The sequence below is a fragment of the Hippichthys cyanospilos genome, chromosome 13 (assembly GCF_059441005.1).
Source record: "Hippichthys cyanospilos isolate Australia breed blue-spotted pipefish chromosome 13, RoL_Hcya_1.0, whole genome shotgun sequence".
Taxonomy (NCBI): domain Eukaryota; kingdom Metazoa; phylum Chordata; class Actinopteri; order Syngnathiformes; family Syngnathidae; genus Hippichthys; species Hippichthys cyanospilos.
This window is the reverse complement of record NC_142381.1, coordinates 19,342,983-19,367,422: the sequence shown is the minus strand read 5'-3', so window position 1 is coordinate 19,367,422 and position 24,440 is coordinate 19,342,983. Positions and strand designations below refer to the sequence as shown.

Genomic DNA, 24,440 nt, shown 5'->3' with positions numbered 1-24,440 from the left:
AGCGCAAAAATATATTTACCAAGTGGATTGCCTCTCCAAACTCCACGACTGCTGCAAGTATCGTTGCAAACCGGGAGATAATAAAACGTGGTAAACCGTTCACAGATGGTGACTACATGGAGTCATTCATCAACATAACAGAACACCTATTTACAGACTTCATAAACAAAACCGGGATAGTACAATAAAAAAAGACACGCCTCTCTCTGCCAAAACAGTGAAGGAAAGAACGACTAAAATGGTAGGCAACATGACCGCTCAACAAATCAAGGACATTAATTCAGCGCCAGCACAGTCAATTGCCTGTGATGTGTGATGTGATCGATATTGAACAGACTGCGCGTTTATGCAGGTATGTGGCTGATGTTTTTATAAATGCAGGCTGCGTTTTATTGCACTCTATTGCCCACATAAGGGGCACGTTATGCATGTTCCATTGTGTTGTTTTTTCGAATCCGCATAAAGAAAAACTTAAAAAATCTGCTTTATCTAATTTCATCAAAGCAATGAAACATAATTCATTAATATTGTAGTGAAGTTAAACTTGAGGCGGCATCGCACAACAGAGTCGTCATGTGGTGCGTCATTTTTGACAGGATGCACTGCAGGAAAAATAAACATTTAATAATGAAGCCTCATTATGTGTTCATAGTTAACTTTATCATTTTGATAATAGGCTAATATAGCTCTTATAGATACATACAGCATGTGTTGCCTTCATTGTAAGGCTTTTAATTTTTTTGCGGCTCCAAACATATTTGTTTTTTGTTTTTTTTGGTCCAATATGGCTCTTTCAAAATTTTGGGTTACCGACCCCTGGACTAGATGGACGGGCATATACTGATATGTTTGGATGAGTGTATAACAATTTAGAGCAAGCTGTGATCTCTCTTTTGCAAAATCTTAATGTACCATTAGCAGTGCTCATTTTACCTCAGGAAAGTGTTGGGTCCCTGGGACTCGCAATTCTAAAAAATTATGGGTCCTGACAGAAATGTATGGAGTCCCAAAAATTGCGCAGTAAAAAGGACAAAATTGGGAGCGCGAATCCTAGTCTTACGATTCAATTTCAATTTTTGGGTCTCCAATTCAAATCAGAATCTATTTTCAATTAAAAATGATCCAATTGTCCAGTGTGCGAAAAAAACATCACACAACTTCAGTTTGCTTTACTAGATAGAGCAAAAAATGAGTTTTGATTTGTTTTGATTTGTAAGAAACATGTGGACAACTACTACTCTTACAAGTTAGCTATAAATTTTCCAACTTTTATATTATACAATAAGATTGAACTAAAAATTAAAAAAAAAATTGGACACGGGAAGGATGGGTTAAGGGCAGCGCGAGGCAAGACAGCGGGGGGAAGACGTACAATGACCCGACAAGGGATGGAGCAAAACACTGGGGCTTAAATACTAACAGAACTAATTAAGACGCAAGACACCTGGGAACAACAAGGGGCAGGGGAAAACTGACTGGTGGAAAACAATGCGCTGGAACACATGGGTGACAGGTGAGGCCAATTACAGTGACGACAGACGTGGGGGAAACACAGAGAATATATAACTGATACTACACAAACTAAATCCCACAACAAAGACGGACAGAACGTGACATAGCCACTCCCTCAAGGGGCGGATCCCAGACGACCCCGACCCGAAACAACCAAAAAACAAAAACCCAAGCAGGGCGGGCGAAAGGGGGTGGGACCAAACAAAAAAATGAAAGGAACGGAAACAGTCCAAAAAAACCCCAGAGGCGCAAACCAAGCACACCGCAGGGCCAGTGCACCAGACCAGACAAGCCTGGCTGGGAGGGTCCGGAGGATGTCCGGGATGCCAGATGAGGCAGGCCCGGCGGCTATAGTCTGGAGGACGTCTGGAACGCCAGACGAGGCGGGCCCGGCGACAAGAGTCCGGAGGGCGTCCATGACGCCAGAGAAGGCGGGCCCGGTAGCGAGAGTCCGGAGGGCGTCCGGGACGCCAGACGAGGTGGGCCCAGCGGCTAGAGTTCGGAGGGCGTCCTTGACCCCAGACAAGGCGGACTTTAGTAAACGTAATGTGTGTAATTAGTGAACGGAGGGAGACTGCTGATGGCTGATAGACAGCTTGGTAGGCATCAGCGGTGTTGTGGCTGGCAGCTCGGAGAGCAATCGTTGCGGCATGACCCGGGACTTGGAGAGTGGCTGGACGTAAGGCTCGATAGATGACTGCTCGAAGTGCATCTGCCGCGGCTCAGAGGGCATCTTCAGCAGCGTCTGCGGCTTGACGTGGGACTTGGGAGACGCCAGCTGCGGCGTGACTTGGGACTCGGGAGCGGGTAGCGGCTTGACGTGAGGCTCGGAAGCGGGCTGCGGCAGCAGCTTGACCTGAGACTCGGGAGACGCCGGCTGCGGTGTGACGTGGGACTCGGAAAACGGTGGCTGCGGCTCGACGTGGGACTTGGGAGGCACGCACGTTTTAGCTGGGAACACTGCCGTTCGACGCTGGAGTGCGAGATACGAGACGTCCAACTCTGAGGGCGCAGAGACGGGGACGCTCAGTCGCCGCAGAGCTGGGACGGGGGCGCACTGTGTCCACGAAGCCGGGATGGGGGTGCATTGTGGCCGCGGAGCCGGGACATGGGCCCCCAGCTTTTCTGGCTGGGGATGAGTGACAAGGGCGCTAGCCACATCAGCCTGCCATCAGGGAGCTTAGGGAACACAAACGCAAGGTGCAGACTTGACCGGAACGGGAGGGAGTGCGCATGGAGGTTGTGACTCGAGACGAGGTGAAGACAAAGAAACATGAGGTGGCGTGAGGGCTGCTATGGGATGGAGTGACTCTTGATTCGGGTATGCCGGGACAGATGCTCGGTGTTTAGTGGACGAGGACTGGCGACCTTTACTAAGGCGCCCCCGTCGGCCATTACGGGATGGGCAGAAAGCCAAACGGGTGCCCCAGTAAAGGTCGTGGTTAACGAGAGGCTTGAAATCAAAATCTTCTAAATCTGACTCCAAGTCACTAACATAAACAGATGGGTAAAAGCTAGGAAAAAGAAAATCCTTATCAAAATCAAAATTGTCGTATAAAAAAGGACTTGAATAAACAAATTCTGAACCGGACTCTGAACGGAGTTTAACGAAGAGAGAACCATCCTCTAAATCCGAAAAATCGGAATCAATAGAGTAGTGAGGAGGACTAATAGGCGGTGGGGGGTGCTCGGGCCGAAACGAGGGCGGGAAGTAATTGTCAGTGTCGGAAAAGTCGGAATCGCGAAAGACGTGGGGTGGAAAAATAGTGGGTTTAGGGAGTTTGGACGTAGTGTAGGGCGAGGAAGAAAGACGTGTGGAGGACAGGTAAGGGGCTGTGTTGAAGGAGGGATCAGACGAGTACAACGAAGGACAAGTATGGGAGTCTACGCGGGGAACGCAGAGTTGGCTGGCAGGCTGAGGGCGTTTGCGAGTGGTGCGGCGGTGGCATCTTGTTAGTTGCCGTGGGCTTCCTTCTGGTTCCTGGTTAGGTCAGGTCATTCTGTCATGGTTGGGCATGGCGGTGGAGCAAGGAACGGGAGGCAACACGGGAAGGATGGGTTCAGGGCAGCGCGAGGCAAGACAGCGGGGGGTAGACATACAATGACCCGACAAGGGACGGGACAAAACACAACAAGGGGCGAGGGAAAACTGACTGGTGGAAACAATAGGCCGGAACACACGGGTGACAGGTGAGGCTAATTACAGTGACGACAGACGCTGGGGAAACACAGAGAACCTATAACTGATACTACACAAACTAAATCCCACGACAAAGACGGACAGAACGTGACACATGAATTTAAACCTTTTTAAGTGAGCTTCTAAATTGTATGTGCATTCACCGTGTGCTAGTTTGTTAATCTCTAAGCACATCGGGAGAATTATTATTCAATTGTAACATATTATTTTGAATGTTTGTGGGTAGGCATGGGACAATATCAGAATCTGACGTAATATGACAAAAATATCACACTATTGAAATGACAGCTCTAAAATGCATACATTCAAAACCTTTTGGGAAATGGTAATTTTTGTAAATTATACAAAGCAGTTTTGTTTATCGTATAAATGCACCAAAATATTTTTGAAAGCTGACAGATTTGAAATTAACTGTCATCAAGTGAGAGTAGTTTATTTCAAACATACACTATATTTCATACAGTGGGCCCCTGTTTTACTAGATTAATCCGTTCCGTGGTTGGGGTCGTAAGGTGTATTTGTCGTATGATGGGGAATCCAAACCTATATTAAATAGCTAATACGTTTAGAATCCCAGGTAAAAACATCAAAATTGTACATGTAAATTAAAAATTGGTACCACAATGGTATAGTAAGTGCTATGTACATATAATATACATGTATACAATGAGAAAACATCATGAATAAAAAATATAGAAAGGATTTATTTTCCTTTGAATGGATACAAAACAACACAAATACTGCCAAGCCCCCAGGGTCATGACAGTTGTTTTTGTCGCAAAACCGAGAAAATACCAGAAAGGGGACGAAAAAACTCAGTATTCCACGTCGCAACATGAAAAAAACATAAGCCAGTCCACTGCGTGTGTGTGTGACTGTGCTTGTTTGTGGGTGTGTACGGATGAGTGTGTGTGTGTTAGCGAGTGTGAATAGTTGTTTGTCTTTGTATGCGCTGCGATTTACTTCCAACCAGGTCAGGGTGTACCCCCTTTGGATGCAGATGTCCATTTTTAGATTTCTACAAAATCAACCTCTTTAATGTCTTTACTTTCATTTCCCAGCAGTGAAATGGTTCAAAATGTAATTGAAGTGAAACATATTAGATCTGGTCAGGTTTTTCCTTGTAGAATATTGTGTGCACATCAGCTCAGGGAACATATAATACGGAAGTATTAGTGTGCTGAATAATTCACAAAACTTAATTTGTTAAGATGATAATTTTCTGTTAATTATTAAGATTTCTCTCCTCACAGGTGATGTGTCACCCATCAGTATGTCCCCAATCAGCCAATCCCAGTTCATTCCTCTGGGAGAAGTACTGGTATTGGCTATTTCTGCTATGAACTCTGCACATAAGCCTGTCACCCAGGAGACCCTAACGGAACACCTGCAGACATGTTTTCCAGGTAACACTATTTTACATAAGGCAAAGTCTACAATATACCTGACTGATATCATCACTGATATCCTTGTCGCCATTTTAAGAATGGTTTGCCACAAAAGGGTTTGGAATATTGAACTTGATATGGCTTGCCTCTATTATTTCGCTATGTAAACAACATTAAAAATAAATACAAGATTAGGTCACACATTCGATGATAAGGAGCCTCTCGTCAAAATAGCTTCATGGTCAGAAGATACCCCGAGATGAGTGTTCAGAAGCATGTTTGGTCATTCTTTACATCCGAGTATGTACTTCCTCAATGTTCAAAGAAGAGTAGAGCAGTAAAAACTGAAATTGGCTGTTGTCACACACATTTCCGCGATGTCCGAAAATATACTTGTCTAAACTAAAACTTAAATGTAATATAAAGAATTGTATCAGGCAACTTAGAACAAGCCTGCGGGACAATGTTGTTTAGATTTGTGTTGGCATGCGAAGAGTAAAGACATATACAGTGGGCCCCTAAGTTACGAGATTAAGCCGTTCCGCGGTTGGGCACATAAGGCGAATTCACCGTATGGCGGGCAATATAAACCTATGTTAAATAGCGAATGCGATTAGAACCCCTGGTAAAAACATCACAATTGTACATATATATTCAAAATTGGTACCAAAATAGTATAGTCAGTGCTACATATATATATAATATACACGTATACAATCAGAAAACATCAAATAAAAAAAAATAGAAAGGATTTATCTACCTTTGAGTGGCGCTTGTTATGCCCAGATTTCCTCGTAAGGGTAGCCTAGGCTAAGCTAGTTTTGTAATTCTTGATTATCTCCAGCTTCGTTTCCTTATAAATCATCTTCTTACTTCTCTCTTTAACATCACTAACAATCTTGGGACCCATGGCTAACCCTTTCAAATTTGAATAAAACAAACTTGCACTATAAATATGATTTTGTAACCACTCGCGATAGAACAAAGCTTTACCGTTCCGCCATTTTTAAACAAGTGAGGCTGATCAATAGCAGACCAGCATCTCCGTCAAGTGACGGCAACAGAAAATAAGTGCAATTATCTTAAAACGCCTGCAGATGGAGACAAAACAATACAAATACAGCCAAGCTTCTAGGGTCATGACAGTTGGTTTTGTTGCAAAGCGAGGAAAATGCCTTAAAAACTCAGTATTCCACATCACAACATAAAAAAAAACGTAAGTTAGGGATGCTGTCACCCAGGGGTCCACTGGATAAGGCTACTCCTGACTTTAGTGGTTACACATATCATGGCAGTCCAATTAAAACACATGGTATGTGTTTGTAAAATGACGAAATTACGGTACTTTTAAACGCATTTCTTCATCATGTATCGAATAACTAACTGTTGCGGTTATGGGTGGATTGGGTCGGGGCAGAAATGAGATGAGTACGAAGCTATGTATGTGCGCATATAGACGCATATGCTGAAACTAACATTGCCACAATAAAGTGGTTTGAAGGTTTAATGCTTTATTTTTGACACAGCTGAATATGAATGTGTGAATGTATGAATGTGAAAAGCCCTAAAAGTCAACATCGCTATGTGACACGCCAAATATCTCCTCCCATTTAAATCCCGGGCATCCTCTCCTTCTAGCTCGTCAGTTGCGCAAACATCTTCATTACTCTTCATAGTAAGTGCTATGTACCTATAATATACATGTATACGATGAGAAAACATCATGAATAAAAATATAGAAAGAACTTATTTACCTTTGAGTGGATACAAAACACAAATACTGCCAAGCCCCCTGGGTCATGACAGTTGTTTTTGTCGCAAAACTGGGAAAATACCATAAAGAGGGGACGAATAAACTCAGTATTCCACATCGCAACATGAAAATAACGAAAGCCAGGAATGCTGTAACATGGGGGTCAACTGTACTTCAACAGCAATGTGTGTTTCCTATGTCATGCGACATTGGTGACGTTACAATGTTTAAGCAAGTAATTGAAGAGGTGTCGTCCTCATGCACATGACCCCATTTGCAATCGGAAGGCGTCATTACATCAGCAAAATTGCCTGAGTTCTGGCAGAGCGACCGGACGCGAGTTTTTTTTTTTTTTTTTTTTTTAAGCATGTCAAGGCGCGGTTCTACCTGCAAGGAATGACCATGGACGTCCTAAGGTACTACATGGTCGTGGCATCCCTCGACCAGCTGACTACACGTCGTGTAATATAAGATTTTTTGATCCTCCACAAGACCATAAAGGCAGCGCACTCAAGCAACTTCTGCTTAGGGGGTTCGGTTTGTTTGATTTGGAGAGAGCGGCCATACTCCTTTCTATGCCCAGATTGGGTGATAGCACAGCAAGTAGACCAAATTGACAAAACACTATCACTGTTGGGATCAGATGAGGGCGGATTCCTGTTTCCACACATTTTCCTACGTTTGCTACAGCCTTCTGTGCGTGCAATGTTGGCTAACTCTTTGTCTTGCTTCTGATGATTACTGGGGATAGGCTGAGGAAGCAGATCGAATCCTACATCAGCATTTTCACGCCAAGGCTCTGCGTTTTGTTCCCCACTGCACTTAAAATGAACCTACGGAAAACTCCCAACGCCGACGTTCAGTAGCGGCTGTAGATGCCAGTGAGGAAAGCCAGCTGCTCTTCATCAATGACTCGTTGTCAGGGGGATGTTTCCTTGTGGATTGCGTCACGGACAAGGCGGCACTTAGTTGCAAATTGTGGCTGTGTGTGGATAATGGTTCACCCAACTTAAGTGTTGACTCCGTTTCGGTGACAGTGCTGTACCATGGGTGTGACTCTCAGTGGACCTATACACCGTAGATCCCTCCGTTACAATCCCACTCATTGCTGCAGATTTTCTATGTATACAAAGACTGCTTTTCAATTTGGACAAGCGTCGCCTGATTGACGCGGTGGCTGTTGATACTTTTCCTTGTGAGGCTGGGGGACTTGGATCAATACTTGCAAATTATTTGAATGCGAGTGATGTCTATCTGCGATTATTTTTCTGATTTTCTGTCACTAATGACTCCCACCTTCTACACCATTGATACAAAGTATGCGGTGGAACATTTTATTTCCACAGTTGGCCTGCCAGTTTACACATGCGCACAATGCCTTGGCATGGCCAAATTGGAATGTTTTAGGCATTGTTAGGTGTTCTAATAACCCGTAGGCCTCACCCTTGAACAATATCCCCAAAAAGGATGGCTCCTAGCAGCCTTGTGGTGCCACTTAAACAAAGTCACTGCACATGTATGCTACCCCATCTCACACATGAGTTTTTTTTTACTCATCTTTGGCCGGCACCACTATTTTTTCCAAAATGGACATGGTCCATGGGTATCTCCAGACTTCTGTGCACGCAAATGATATTCCCAAAACTGCAGTGATAACTGCATTCGGGCTTTTTGAATTTCTGCACGTCTTTTATTCTGCAGGGGGTAACTCAGACTTTTTAAAGGCTGATAGACTTTGTAGTGCGTTAACTAGATTTTGTGCTTGTCTATCTTGATGACATTCTGGTTGCCAGTTCTTCAGCCGAGCTACATCTGTCTCAAGTTTTTAAGCGCCTCCATTCATACCATAAAAAAGAAAGAAAACATAATAAGGACATAAGGACGAAAGCAGCAACAAGTTTCAATAAGGATGCAAAAAGGGTTGCTAACTTCTGAAACGAGGCCATTGTCAGGATGATGTGCTTAAGCTTTGTGAATTAAGAACATTATGCTGAATATCAATGTTAGCCGTACAGAAACTAAAAAGAAAATGTGTGAAACCTTTGCTCACAGCGATTCATGACTGCGAAGAAGAGAAGGAACTCAGGCCATCTGTTAGTATTAAGCCCATTTATTGCCAGCACGGACTGATTTTAGAAATTTGAGAAATGTTTATTTAAAAATGTTATTCTGAATGGAATGACCATCTCTGCACCTATTTCATGCAGGAAGAATTCAAAGTTCCGGGATTTAAGGCCCAAAAAGATTGTGTAACTCTCGTTAGAAGTGCAAAAGCTGCAGGTATAATGATAAAACCAGGGCTTATTTATAGATCTAAAAATCCTAGAGCCCTGACAAACAAAAATAGGGACGTGCTGCCCGTTAACTACGTCAAGGCTTGGGTGACAAAAGCACTCAATCTGGATTGGTTCATCTCGGAGGCCAAGTGTTATTTTAAAGTAAAAGGACTAGACTTTGAATTGCCTCTGCTCATTTATAGCACCGAAGGTCACGCCATTGGTTTGTCGTATGATGGTGTGCAAATCTAATGTTTGCCACCAAATACTACACCACTGATTGAGCCATTAGACCATGGCATCAGCCGTGCTTTCAAGGCTCTCTATACACGCAGCACCTTGCAATATCTTGTAATGGCTTTGGACTTGGATCAAGATTTTTTTCTCTAAAGGACTACTGGCATGGATACACATGTCTCCAACATATTCAGAGGGGCCTTCGGGAGATGAAACTGAAACCTTGAATGCTTGCTGGAAAAGAAAACTGGCCAGAGGCAGTACAAAACCCGACCAGAGGTTCCTTTGTCGAGATCCCTCACTCCACAGTAGATACAGCTGTGAATCTACCAAAACAGCTAGGAGGAGATGGCTTTAATGACATGACTCCTAATGACATTAATGCCCTGATTGATGCGCACACATGTCCGCTGACTGATGAAGATCTGGCTGAAATGACAAAGCCACCAAGTGAGGATGAGGGATAAGCAGATGTCGACGGCACAGCTAGGATGTGTCGTTCATTACAATTCTCAAATATAATCGAAAGGTGGCATGTTGGTTAAAAGAATGTTCTAGCTTGTAAAAGAAAAGTGCCAATAATTACCTACAACCATGTTTTTCACACTACAGCATAAGCATAGTAAGAAAGTAATGGCAAGTCAGAGGAACTTTGAATTAGCAGGGATGGACTAGGGCTGGACAATAATCGAAATTTAATTGTGATCATGATATTGGCTGCCATGATTAATTAAGCTAATCCTCGATTTAAAAAGCCGGCTACCGTCAAGCACTTTCAAGTCAAGCAGTTATCTTACCACTAGGGGGCAAATGTAAGGTTAAGATTTCATTAAGCTTAAGAAATAGGAAGTGAGTAAATCCTGTAGCAGCGCAAAAAGGGTAGCAGCATTAGCAGCAGCCTCAACTGAAATACTACCGAATGAGCGTAGCAACGCGATATGTCGCATTCGGTCTGAACGCACCAAGAGAGTGGAAGGCGATTACGAGTCTAAAGTTGGGGTCGCGAGCACGCTCCCGAGATTTCAGCTTTCAATTCCACCTTGAAAGCCTTTAGATTGCAATTTTTCCCACATGTTTGCATGACAAAAGCCTCTGCTTTTCTCACGCCTAATATACTGTGCTAGCTGTCAATTGAGACCCATTTTGAAAAATCTTAATAAATTCAGTTTGAAATGACCAAAAATGACATTTCGACTGCTGTCCATACTCAGTTCGAGTGATTCCAGTAATTTTAGCAGCCTCCAATCAGCACCAGAGAGAAATAATTTTGAGTTTCTCACCTATACTATACTAATATATACCTTGCTAACTGTCAAATGAGACCCATTGTAGAAAATCCTATTGGCAAAAATTGGAAGAAATTGGGTTTGAAATAATCAAAAATGTCATTTTGATTGCATTTTGAGTCGATACTCACTTAGAATGATTCTGGTACATTTGTATTGTTTTTTTTCTTGCAAAAAAACTTTTAAGGCTGTTATAGGTGTTGTTACAGGCCTTTTGTTGTAGTATGTGCTTGGCTCTAAGTAGACCTAATTTTGTCATTGTTTTCACTCAGCAACCAAGCTAGCTGTGTTGCCCTGTGCGCCAAGTTTTTGCCATAATTCAGTGGCGGCCCGTGACTTTCACATATACGCCTTCAGTGACGTCAGACTCGAATAAATACCTCTCATGCACACACGTATGCATTACTGTGCTACACAGACTATTTTTTGGAGCTTTCAAACATCAATAAATCCACAGCAACTAAAACTTGTCTTATTAAAACTTAAAACATGCATCATTATACATGGTGTTTAAATTAATAATTGAAAATAAATATCCATGAAATTTCATGAAGTCCAAATTACAAATTGCAGTTTAATATAGAGAACATTTTATTTTTTTGTTATTTATTGAATATAAACGAAATAAAACAACACAAACATATTAATATTAAAAATTAAACAATAAATAAAGAAAACGCACGCCCTCACCAAAACAAATGACAGTCACAATCGATCTGTCTTTTCAATATCTTTCGATTTTTCTTCACCATAGTATCCACTCGGGTGTCCCTATAAGGTTTTAAAAGCACCATAGCGCATTGAGGAGCTCTCTTTACCTTTGAACTGAGATGTACAATACTGTATATCCACTCGGGTGTCCCAAGAAGTTTTTAAAAGCACCGTAGCGCGTGTGTCCAGCCTTGCTTTGGTGTCTCATTGCTGCCTTGGTTAAACAATCTTAGTTTGCAAATTAAGTGAAGCTCCAAACACCAAATTGATCCTTTGCAAACAAAAACCATTCCCAGCAGAACTATTTGCAGGGCTAGCTCACGCTCCTGTTAGGCCAGCCAGACAGAAAAATGGAAAACGGCCGCTCATAGTTCGTTGATTGGAAGTGGCGGACAAAACACGTACCCCCACCCGGGATAAGGTAGCTAATAGCTACGCTATGTAGCTGGCAGATGAGCCAAGCCTCAAGCAAACACCGCGTAGCTTGGTTGCTGAGCATAGCACCGCCTTCCAGTGAGCATTCAATTACGTCGACTTCAACATGAGGCCTCTAGATGGCGATCTTATGACTCGATTGGCTATTGCAGCTGTCTATTAACGTTCACATAACCATTTGTGCATGCGAGGAAGCCTGCAACTTTTGCTGTGAATGCCCAAGCCTCTGGCTGGTTGCAGGAAGATGTGGCAACACAAGTTACCTGAATTCAAATTGGCTAAAAATTCAAAGTTAAAAACTACAACACTGGCAGGAGCGTAATCAAATGGTTAGAAGTCACGAAAAGAACAGAATATGGAGAATAATGTTATACATAAAAAATATATGAAATACTGTACATATATTTAGTGAAAATAAATTTTAAATGAAATTGACTTTCATTATAGTTGTTATAATTATTGTAGTTCATTATCGTTATGATAATGATATCAGGTTGTGATAGGCCCACAGAGAAGGCCTTGCTGACCCTGATTGTCCACCACTGCCATAATTATTATTTCTGTACTTTATTTATTTTAGTTTATTTATTTATTTTTTTAAGTATCAAGCCTTGAAGCTTTGTTTATATACTGCTTGTTTAAAAAAAGTGCATTCAATGTTATATTAGTGTTTGACCAAACATGATAAATAATTGTGATTTCAATATTGACCAGAATAATTGTGATTATTATTTTGGACATAATCGTGCAGCCCTAGTACGCGGCCTTTCTTTCCTTTAAAACGTCTTCAATTTCCTTCTTAGTGTCACTCCCATATTAGCAGCACACCATCTGTGTGCACACAGCCACCCTGCTTCCAGGAAAGGTTTCCTAACTGCATCAGTTATGATTTGCGCAGTTCATTCGGGACACAGTTTAATTAGTTCAATAAAGTCAGAGGTAAATCCTCCGTCAACTATAATGTTACAACATAAACAAACTCCTTCACACCTTCATGAGAATGATGCACAGCCCAGATAGCCAGTCCAAGCTGCGTCACTAAACAGACAAATATCCTCAACAAAGGAAGACATGAGACACCCTGAACTCATTGCCAGCCAATTGCAGGGCACACTGGGACGAACAACCATTCGCGCACCCAATCACTCCTATGATACTTCATGGACATTAATACAATAGCGTCACATAGCTTTTATTTAGAATTGTTTTCTTGGAACAATATTTTCGTTTGATTGACCTGACTTCCTCGCGACTCTTTTACCCCAAATTATTTCCATCACATCAAGTCTCTATCATCATCAACATGCTGGAATTAAAGAATCATTTTCACTTCTTGATTAAGGATGCTAAGAATTCTTTGATCTTTTATTCTGTCATTGTATGATTCAGCAGAAGTTAACAAGATGTGTGATGTTTTCAATTGCACTTATTTCAAACTCAGAAAAAAAAATACCATTGATGCATTAACCATCAATAGCTGTAATAGCATCAATAATAATTATACTGATGATGATCAGTATATGATGATGTCAACAAAAATGTTCCTTCAGGTCTCTGGGGTTAATATGCAAAAACAAAATTGCTCCACAAAATTAGAAAATTGCTCCTTATTAAATTAAGTCAATGCTGCAATAGGCTGGCAACCAGTTCAGGGTGGCCCCTGCTTACAGCCCGAAGCCAGCCAGGATAGGCACCACCAAGCCTGCAACCCTTGTGAGGATAAGCAGCTCAATGATTCACAAAACCGCTCAGCAAAAACACTTAAATAAAAATGGAGCATTGTACAGTCGACTGCCTAGCTCATGGGGGGTCCAAATTCGGTCTTCGGGGGCCGCTGTTCTTCATTTTTTCCAGGTTTCCTTCCGACACACCTGATTCAAATTATCAGGATCCTTATCAGGTTCTGCTGAGCTTGCTGATAAGATAATCATTTGGATCAGTTTGTTGGGGAAAGAAACCTAGAAAACATGCAAGATACCGTGTGCCATGCTGCTGTAGCCTGTTTGAACCTGTTTGAGTCTTGGGGACCGGGTTTGGACACCCCTGGCCTCGCTTTTTTGGTCAGCACCAAAATACAACAAAGTGCTTTAAAACATGATTCAAATCATACTATTTTGGAGGTGGCATGGCTCGGTGGTAGGGTGGTCATCTCCCAGCCGAGAGGCTGTGTGTTCAATCCCCCGACCAGCAAGACCATGTCGAAGTGTCCTTGAGCAACTGAACCCCCTGATGCTGTGTCACCAGTAGGTAAATGACTAGTTAGTGCAAAGCGCTTTGAGTACCCAAGGTAGAAAAGCGCTATATAAGTGAAAGTCCATTTACCATTTCGTCTTGATAACAAAAATAAGATGTATTCACTCATTAGAATCTCATCTTTGCTTACCCTTGCTCTCAGGGAAAGTCATCTACAAATGCCTGTCGGGCCCAAAGTCTTTGCTCTGTTCTCAAAATAAAGAAATAGCCTGTCCATTGAGGTGTTCTTGTCCCAAGCTACCTTCTAAAAAACTCTTTATTGGGCAAATAACACAACCATGGTTATGGGTGTTTGATACCTGCCTTGGAAGTGGTTGTGTCGTATTTCTCCAAAAAAACAACACTTTCCTTGTGTTTTGTCACTAGGAAATGGTCCGGTGGTCTTACAAATAGTACTTCTAACCAGTCCAACTATCTTCTTTCATCTTTTAAAGATGCGCAGGTGACAGGGATTATGGGACTAGTTTTAACTGAATGGAGAAGCGAGACGCACTGTGAGAGTCCATATTGGCTCTCTGATTGTCCTAGCTGGCTAGCTACTGCTTTAGTTTCTTCATATTTAATTTTCTCTTTTCTTTTTTGCGCGACACTTTTCCTTTTGCTTTTATTAAGCATAACGAGTCAATGATGGCACCTTCATCGACATGGTATCCACTTTTTTATTTACCTTATCAATCCTAATCTTATTAACCCTAACCCTATGACACATCATCGTGACTGACCAAGGCCCAATGATTGGACAAATGATCATTTTGTCCCCACCCAAAACCTACCAGACCTATTTATATTTTTAAACCTCTCCATGGGCCCCTACGTAGCTATGGGCCCCGGCGCATTGCACTGGCTACGCCGGCAAAGTCTGTCTCTGCAGGAAAGGCCTTTAGATCAGTGTCTCAATTTGGCTGACCTGCTCGTAAACATTATGGTGAAACAAGCCAAATTACGAACAGAAGCACAAAACAGCTATGTTACAACACGTATAATGTTGTGACTGATCTATTTTTGCTTTGCGTTGTACAGCCGTTGGCCTAATTTGCTGAGTTTTGTATATTTAATCTCAAGGAATTTAGGGAGCAGCTAAGTGGTCCTCAGGAAGATGTGTTGTGTTTATTCACTAGTTAGCTAGATTGACATAAACATACCAGGCATTATATTATTGACGGCTTGCTCTTTGAATATATTTATGTTTGCATCTGTTTGTATTGTTCTAAAAGGGATTTTAAAGACCTTAACATCTTTTTAAAAATGATAATAAAGACCTTAAAACATTTTTAAGATCAATAAATACATACTATACATACTATAACATACCATACAACAAAACACACATCAGGATTATTTATATACCGTATTTTCCACACTGTAAGGCGCACCTAAAAGCCTTAATTTTTTTAAAAAGCTGACGGTGCACCTTATAATCCGGTGCGCCTTATATATGGATCAATATTGAGATTGGAATTCATAGATGGGGAATGAACTGATAAAATAAGCTTTACCTGTTTTTTTTGTGTGTTTACAATTGATCAAGGTTAGTCATAGTGACATTGCGTTATGCTATTGAGAGTTTAAAGTTATTATTGGAGTTATTATTGTTATTAGAGGAAAAGTTCCTTGATATAAATGTTGCACTCCATGTTATACCTTGCTGTTAAAAGATAAACTGTCACGGAAATACTAATAAAATAAAACATAAGACAGTTGTTTATTTATATTGGGAGTGAATGGAGTTGTCAGAAAGCTGGTTTGTAATCTACTAATAAAGTTTGACTGCTTCTACTTTTGCGCCTTATAATGCGGTATGTCTTTTATATGGAAAAAGTTTTAAAATATGTCATTAATTGAGGGTGCACCTTATAATCTGGGGGCCTTATAGTGCGGAAAACACGGTAGTGTATTTCTATTTTGCGTATTTAATTTGTTACAGAGCTTTGAAATTTACTGTAACATCTGTGGAGGGAGAAAATCACTGCAAGGGAACCAAAGATGCCTTATTATGAAATGAGAATTTGAGATTTTTTTTATTCCTTTACTAAAAAAAATGCAGTTGTCACTTGAACCATGAAGTGTTTAACTCTTCAGTGCACTCATTACATGTGTGCAATTTTAAAGACTGTAACTACAATTCAAGCATATAGTCAGACACACATACACTGTCTCAGTTCATTCGCATGTGAGTCAGTCCACACTACTACCTCTTTAGTGAATTTGCATCATGTCACCAAATCAACTGCATTTGCATGATGTAATGAAAGGCAACATAAAATAGCTAAACACACATGCACGCACACTCACACAACACACACACCTACACGCAAGCTATATGTCTGGCAGCTGTCATAGGTGTCTGACATGTGATCAAGATAACTTACCATTTATGTTTTTTTGTACTGCCAACACTTTTAAAATCGAAGTATTGTAGTATTTTATTATTACTTGTGACTTTTGCCAGTGCTCTAATCGGATAGTCTGTGAAAGTAGTAAAAGGTTGGTTTCACCTACCATCCACCGTATCCACCTTAGGGGGTGTGTATGATTGGCGTAATTGTATTTTTAGCTGAGTGTTATGTTGTTTGTGCATGGATGATTTGGAATGTACATTTTATAATTCTTTAAGAAAGGACTGGCAATGCAAAAATAATGAAAGTTGTTGCATGTGTGCGCATGTGGCCTGTTGCATGCTCGCCTAGCACTGTAGCAGCTGCAGCTTGTCTGTGTGCATCAAGTTGCATCACACAGCCTGGGCCAGGAAGCTGCTGTGATGTAAGTGTCAGTAATACCTCCAGACTGATATAGGAAGAGAGAGCGGAGATACTGAGAGGGGCAGAGATAAAGAAGTTAGAGGGAGGATTGGTTTGAGCTTGACCTTAATGGTAGGAGCAGTATGTGCCTGACAAATAATATTGAATATTTTCTGACAAGCACATGATTCCACTGCAGTTTAACATTTCCTATCCAATGCTTTCAAGTCAAAGACAACAGTTGCAGATTACTTCAACAACTAGCTAATCATGCGCACTCTAAAACATTCCAGTTTGTATATGTGCAGTATAAGCTTCAAGAACATCCAAGTACGTACTACTCCTCAATTTTCACCTCAGTCAGCTTTTGACTGGAATTTTATGCACCTTTATAGAAACTCCTGAATCAGTTTCTAAATCATCAGCTAGTATATTACATATTTATTGCATTGATTTAATGTATGTATAATATGCGGTGCTCATTTTACCTCTGAAAACTGTTGAGACCCCGGGATTCACAATACTAAAAAACTATAGGTCTCAACAGAAATGTTTGGAGTCCCAAAAACAGCGCAAGAAAACTGAAAAAAGTAAGTCGAAGGTTCAAAATACAAGACAAGACGCGAGCAAAAAACAACAACAGATGTTAAATATATATATATATATATATATATATATATATATATATATATATATATATATATATATATATATATATATATATATATATATATATATATATACAGTGGGCCCCCGGGTTACGAACTTAATCCGTTCAGCGGCTACGCTCGTATCTCGAATTGCTCGTATAGCGGGCAATCCAGACCCATGTTAATTCGTGACTGCGTGCAACGCGCGCAGAAGCCTTAGGTAAAATCATCACGCTGTATACATATATTAATATTAAGTGACATAATCTACTGTACAGTTGCATTAAATAACAAATACAAAGGAATAATGACTTTTACCTTTGGAAAGACGTGACTTGTGCTGAGATAAGCAGAGATGAGCAGAGATGAATGCTCGAAGTCAATACGGTTAATCAGATATGCTATTGGTCTTACAGTGTCAAAGTAACTTTTTCAGTCAGGGTTTTCTCTACTTCCTTCCATCCCAACCAGCTGTGCCATCAAGCTAGATAAAGGCGTTCGGCCAATAGCATATCGGCAGTTCTGTGATTGACGTGTGACGCCGGCCAATAGCATCTCCGTGAGTGAGACCGGGTGACCTTAATCGACCAATAGCATATTGGCGTCTCCTTGACTGACTGATAATTATTCGCACTTTTTTTTTAAACGGTTGGAATGTATTGACATCTTATTGATTAAAACACATTTAAACCTGTGACGATTTTTTGTCCTGCAATCGGCACACTTAATTTCATGTCAGCTGTTTTTCCCGACGTGAATTGAGCTGGGTGGAGGCGGAGGGGAGGTTGTGTGTGTTGTATTTACTAGGCACCACACTTATGGCTTGTTCGAGCGTCAGTTCACCGTTGGTTACAACTCACAGAATTGCAAGAATGGCGCTGTCCCAAAGCATGTCGGGAGGTCGCCGACTAACATGACATGCAGTTTTGTCAAGCAAACATTATATGGCACTGTAATACCAGCCGTAACTGGGTGCAGAGATTAACCTCTTGAGTTAATACGGCAACGCATATAGGCTATTGGTCTTACAGTGTTACAGTAACTCTTTTAGTCATGGTGCAAATCACGGAGATACTAAAACATCATCCTCTTATTTCTTCCTTTACCGCTGCTAGTAATTTTAGAAGCTATGTCTAACAGATAAAGTTTGCAAAGTCTTCAAAACATTCCGTTTTTCACTCATTTTGTCTACTTCCTTCCATCCTGTCCCATCAAGCTAGATAAAGGCGTTCGGCCAATAGCATATCGGCATTTCTGTGATTGACGTGTGACGCCGGCCAATAGCATCTCCGTGAGTGAGACCGGGTGACCTTAATCGACCAATAGCATATTGGCGTCTCCTTGACTGACTGATAATTATTCACACTTTTTTTTAAACGGTTGGAATGTATTGACAATTAATTAAAAAAAACCACACATTTAAACCAATGACAATTCTTTGTCCTGCAATCGGCACATTTAATTTCATGTCAGCTGTTTTTCCCTTTAGCTGTACAAACACTACACTTAAATGGTAATATATTTAGACACCGTGAGTGAGACAGTCAGTGTGAGATTGTAAGACCAATAGCGTTCACGTTACCGCCATAAGTAACTGTTAATGATTGTAGATGACGCAACTGCTGAATATGTTGACGCAGTTAGGCGAGAACATTTCTACATACTCAATGGCTGGTTTGTCGGATTGCTCGCAAGACGAGAGGTTTGCTCGTAAGCGGAGGACAAAAATCTCCCTGATCCACGCTCGTAAGGCGAATTGTTCGCAAATCAGGGTGCTCGTAAGCCGGGGGCTGACTGTATATATATATATATATATATATATATATATATATATATATATATATATATATATATATGGCCCACAACTTGATAGGGAAAAATGTTTTTTCTCTTGAAGGTAGGCCTTTTGAGGGCCACTGCACCATCCAGAGCAGGAAAGTAGTTTAAGCTTGCAGGCTGCATGGAGGAAACTCTATTCCCAAGTGGTCCAGACCAATAAAATCTTGGTACAGTGGGCCCCCGTGTTACAACATTAATCCTTTCCGCGGTTGGGGTTGTAAGGCGAATTCGTCGTATGATGGGGCAATCCAAACCAATGTTAAATAGCTAATGTGTTTAGAACCCCAGGAAAAAACATCAAAATTGTACATGAATGTTAAAAATCGGTACCAAAATAGTATAGTAAATGCTACAGATATATATTATAGCAGACCAGCATTTTAGTCATGCATTGCAGGGAAGCAGTTAGACGGCAATAGTAAATAAGTGCAATTACCTAAAAACGCCAGCAGATGGAAGCAAAACAACACAAATACAGCCAAGCCCCTAGGGTCATGACAGTTGTTTTGGTTGCATAACCGGGAACATGTCATAAAGAGGGGATGAAAAAACTCAGTATTCCATGTCGCAACATGAAAATAACGTAAATCAGGGATGTTGTAACACGGGGCCCACTGTATATAACTTTAAAACAAAAGCTTAAAATATATTGTTCATTTTTTAATACTGTCCCAAATAAAGCAAGTACATCACTATTAATCATAAAATATTAACATTACTACTAATCATAAAACATTAAAAGTTTTTCACTTATTAAAACATTTAGCTCATTTTTGTACTTCACAAAATTACCCCGTGGGACAGTTTAAACCCATTTGCGAGCCAGAACCATTTGACAACCCTGATTCAGATGCTATATCTGTCAACTAACACAAGCTCAATGCTGAGTTCTCAAAATTATCATCTATGCAGGGACATAAGAGCACAAGCAACATTGTTTCATGCAACTACACATGAAAAAAATTACAATATTATTTCGCCATGTGGCATTGTTTACATGGAATTAATACAGTTGCAATGAGCAAGCTCGTAGAGCAAATGAATATGTTTAGCTAACTTAGCATGAACTTAAGACAGACTTGTGATTCCTAGCTAGCTAGGACTTTTACCTCCCTCATTCCTCGCTGATTTATCCTTGCTGCAGGCCAATAACTTTTTGATATCCATCTCGGAGTTGCACTTTAAGTCAATTCAAAATAATATTTTTAACACGTTGTAGTCGCTAAATTTACAGACTTCTTGCAGTTATTTGTCTCCTGCTGATCCCCCTCTTGCTCTCACGTAGTACACAAGCATTTTTTATGTTGAGTGATTACTGTAGACGTGAATTACCATACTCAGTATTAAGCTTCATGTGTCCTCTGAAGTGAATTTGTTTTTATTGGTGCAGATCATTACTGTAGTGTAGCATGTGGTGACACTTGTCTGGTGACAGGCCTGCTCATAAAGGAAGTCAAACAACGCTTCAAAATAAAAGGTGGGAAATCAAGTAATGTATGAAAAACAGTATTGGGTGATTTTATTTTGAATTTCTTTCTCGGAACCATGGTCGTGACAACGATCTAATTGTCATCTACTTGATCATTACCACACAAGTGGACTCACCGGAACCAGAATTTATGGAAACAAAGAAGTGTTCTTTTTTTTTTTTTTCTCGATTGACCTTATTTTTTTTCCACAAGATCAAAACAAATATGGACAAAGTTGTTAATAATGTTCGTAAGTCGTCAATTTTGGTTGAATAAAAGAGTAACTGGACAATGATTAATATTTTTGAAGTCAAAGGACGATGCGTCCCCAAGCAAAAATTATGTGTCAGGGACCCGGAAACGCAGGCAAACGGGAGCACTGGATATGTAATCTAAATTATACAGTTGCTGTAAAAAAAATTGTGACATGTGGCATCTTTCAGATGTGGGCTTTTGCTCAGCTCTCTCGGATGAAACAAGCTAGCCAGCTATAAGTGTTGGCCAAATTATCCTCGCAATGTATTTTTTTAAGTCCTTGGAAGTATTTTTTTTTATCATGCCCAGCAGTCATCTTGTCCCTACTTAAGTCATGAATTCCATTCAAGTGGCTATGAACTAATCGGATGATGGAACAATGTTGCCATTCCCTGATATATTTCTCGCCGGATCTTTTTGTTGAATCTGAAATCTGACGGATTCAGATTTAGTTTAAAAAAAAGGAAGAAAAAAAGTTTCAATTCTGGGTGTTTGGTATTGGCCAGTAGTCTTAAATCTGAAGGCCCTGAGAAGTTTACATTGTCAGTGTACATAATCAGACACTGAAGCTGAAATTTGATTGGACAAATAATTATGATAATAATAATCCATACATGACAGGAAGTTGTACAATAACAAGTTTGCTGATAACAATAAAGATAGTAAACACCCAACCCCTACACAAAATTGCAATACGGTGTGGTGTTGAATGTCTATCACATGTCAGTAGTTCAAAAACAGTGTAGCACACGAGTGTCATATGTGGGTGGACCTGGTGTGCGTGCTAGGTCGTAATTTGAAAGTTGGTTGCCCTAGTGAGAGGTATGTGAGTATATGACGGGGCCTTCGCTCTCTTGTTGATCTTCGTAAGGGTCTGGGCTCCAGACTGTGAATATTCTCCAGCTGCGATTGAAAATCCTGGTCATTGGTCATTTCTGGATTCAACCCCAAGTTATGATTCTGCAGTTCCACTGGAACATTCTCCTCTTCCTGCACATCCGTGCCCTCATTCCTTGTTCCTTGGACAGCACTACCTTGCTCAGTGACACTCGGTGCTGGTTTTTCAGCCACTCGTTGACCATTTAACTCTTTTAGTTCTTGTATTTTTGTTTGGTTTCCTATCAGAAACCTTGACCAGTGGCATGCATCTTCCTGATCATCACTTGAGTCATCTGTTCGGATGGTATGTTTGTTGGGTGGGTATCCTTGATGGTCGTGTTTTCTTTTGTGAATGGTGCGTGCTGATGACCTGGCGCTGGGGTATTTCAATCTGCAGGTCGTTCAGGTGTAACAACAGGTTTCGATGCAGCATATGGGATTTTTTCCCCCCTGACCCTGGGCGCACCTGTAGGCAGGATTCTAAACGGTTGGCTCCCAATACGACCTTAGTTTGCAAGGGCCACCTTTCTCTTTGAGATTTTGTACCAGGATTCTAAGTAAGTGTCATGACCCTGCATTTTTTTTATCATAGTTCCCCTTGCTCCTGGAACTCGACTGTTGAGTGTTTGAGTTGTCTATGCGGTACACTTCGGTCATCTTCTCTGCCCATTTTTCAGCATACCCTCTTGCTGTTTCAGTTTCTTAAGTAAACATGAGGCCAAAGAGGCGGTCAACGGGAAGGTGAGGATGGCGACCATACTGTAAATAGTAGGGAGAGAATCCCGTTGTCTCATGTTTGGTGCAACTGTACACATGCATGATGTGAGGCAGATGATCCTTCCGATTTGCATTTTCTTTGTTCTCCAATGTTCTTAAAATTTGTAGCAGGGTACATTTTAGTTTCTCAGCTGGGTGGCCTTTTGAGTGGTAAGGGCTGGTTCTGGTTTGACTTACACCTGACAACTGCCTAAGTGTCCTAAACATTTCATTTTCGAACTCACGACCTTGGTCATGATGGAGTTTTGTAAGGTATCCAAACCTAGGGATGAGATCACTGACGAGACATTCAGCAGCCGTCTTTCCAGCCTTGCTACGGGTTGGATAGGCCTGCGCAAAGTGAGTGAAGTGGTCCACTACAATTAGAATATATTCATATCCCCATCGACTGGGCTCCAAATGAAGGAAATCTTTACACACTAGTTCAAGAGGGGAAGTTGAGCTCATGCTTCCCGTGGATAATCTTTCATGGTTTTTTTTTTGTTGGATGCATGGACATTTCTTGGTGATGTACTCTTCAATTTCCCTGGTCAAGAAGGGTCAATAGAATCTTGTTCTTTCCAGGCTGAGTACTTTTTCCACACCAACATGGCCCATCTGGTTATGAAGATGGAAACGTATCGCCTGCTTGTGGATGGCAGGGATTACGAGTTGTCATATATTTGTGGTCCTCAATATGTAACTTGTTCCACTCCCTCCAAAGTTTCCTCATTCTTGCATCGGTTTCCCCTTTAACCTGTCTGGTGGTCGTGTGTTCTTTCTCTCTAGCTCCAAAACTGTTCCAATGACCGGGTCTGCTTTTTGTTGTACGGCTAGTTCTTGGTGACTTATCTTTTGCAGTGGTTGCGTGTCAGTCGGGCTTTCAGACACTAAATTAAGAGCAGCTATCCAGGCTGCATCTCCCTGCTGAGGTTTTCGGCTGCCTTCCCATATAACTCCTACTTCTTCCGTTGAGAGCTCTGCATAACACGCTTTAATGAGGGCTTCAATGTCAAGTGGGAATTGGGACAATGTATTGGCCTTGCTCCAGGCCTGCACCTATGACAAATTGAAAATCAGCGAGTTGTCCCACCCATCAGTGTCCATCTGCATTGAGTTTTGCAGTGCTCAGTACATACAATATGTCAATTGGTTATTGTCAGTGTAAACAGTAAAATGGGGGGCATTAACCCTGAACGAAACTTGTTGCTGATCAGCCATTTTAAAGTCAGGAATTCCAGTTTACTAGTGTGTAGGTGATAGTTTCGTTCTGTCGGGATCAGAGTGAGTGATCCATAAGCAATGATCTTCAGCTTTCCTTCTCGGTTTTGGTACAGCACCGCTCCCAGGCCTATTTGCGAGGCATCTGTGTGGAGTATGAAGGGGTTGTTGAAATCTGAGTAATTGAGCACAGGGGTTTGTGTGAGTAATTCTATCAGGCGTTCTAAGACCTGCTGATGTTCCTCATCTCATTTCATTGGTGTCCGTGACGACTCCTGGGCAGGTTTTGTCTTCATTTTTGTGCTTCCAGGTTGTGACGTCTCTGACCTCACCTGCAGTAGGTCATAAAGAGGCTTGGCTGTTCATGAGAAATCTTGCACATATGTTCTATTGTAACTCAAGAATCCAAGCAAATGTCGCACTTCACCCACGTTTCGTGGCCTTTTGCCTTACAATGACTGAACCGCTTCAATGTATTTGGGGTCCACCGTCACATGTTCTGCAGACCTAGACAGCGGAACTCATGGTGAAAAAGCTCACATTTTTCAGGCTTCTTTTACATTCCATGTTGCTGCAGGGCCT

The 24,440-nt window shown here is 41.3% G+C and overlaps 1 protein-coding gene across 3 annotated transcripts in view; it reads left to right on the top strand.

Annotated features, from left to right (window-relative positions):
* LOC148414162 (storkhead-box protein 2-like) overlaps window positions 1-24,440 on the top strand; it is a 54,963-nt gene that overhangs the window by 14,291 nt on the left and 16,232 nt on the right. For 2 of the 3 annotated variants that reach the window (XM_088431198.1, XM_088431199.1), the window contains exon 2: window positions 4,966-5,118. In XM_088431198.1, coding sequence (XP_088287324.1) covers window positions 4,966-5,118 — 153 coding nt within the window. Of the gene's footprint in view, window positions 1-4,965; window positions 5,119-16,682; window positions 16,922-24,440 lie in introns of those variants that run through there. The other variant, XM_088431200.1, reaches the window with a different exon arrangement.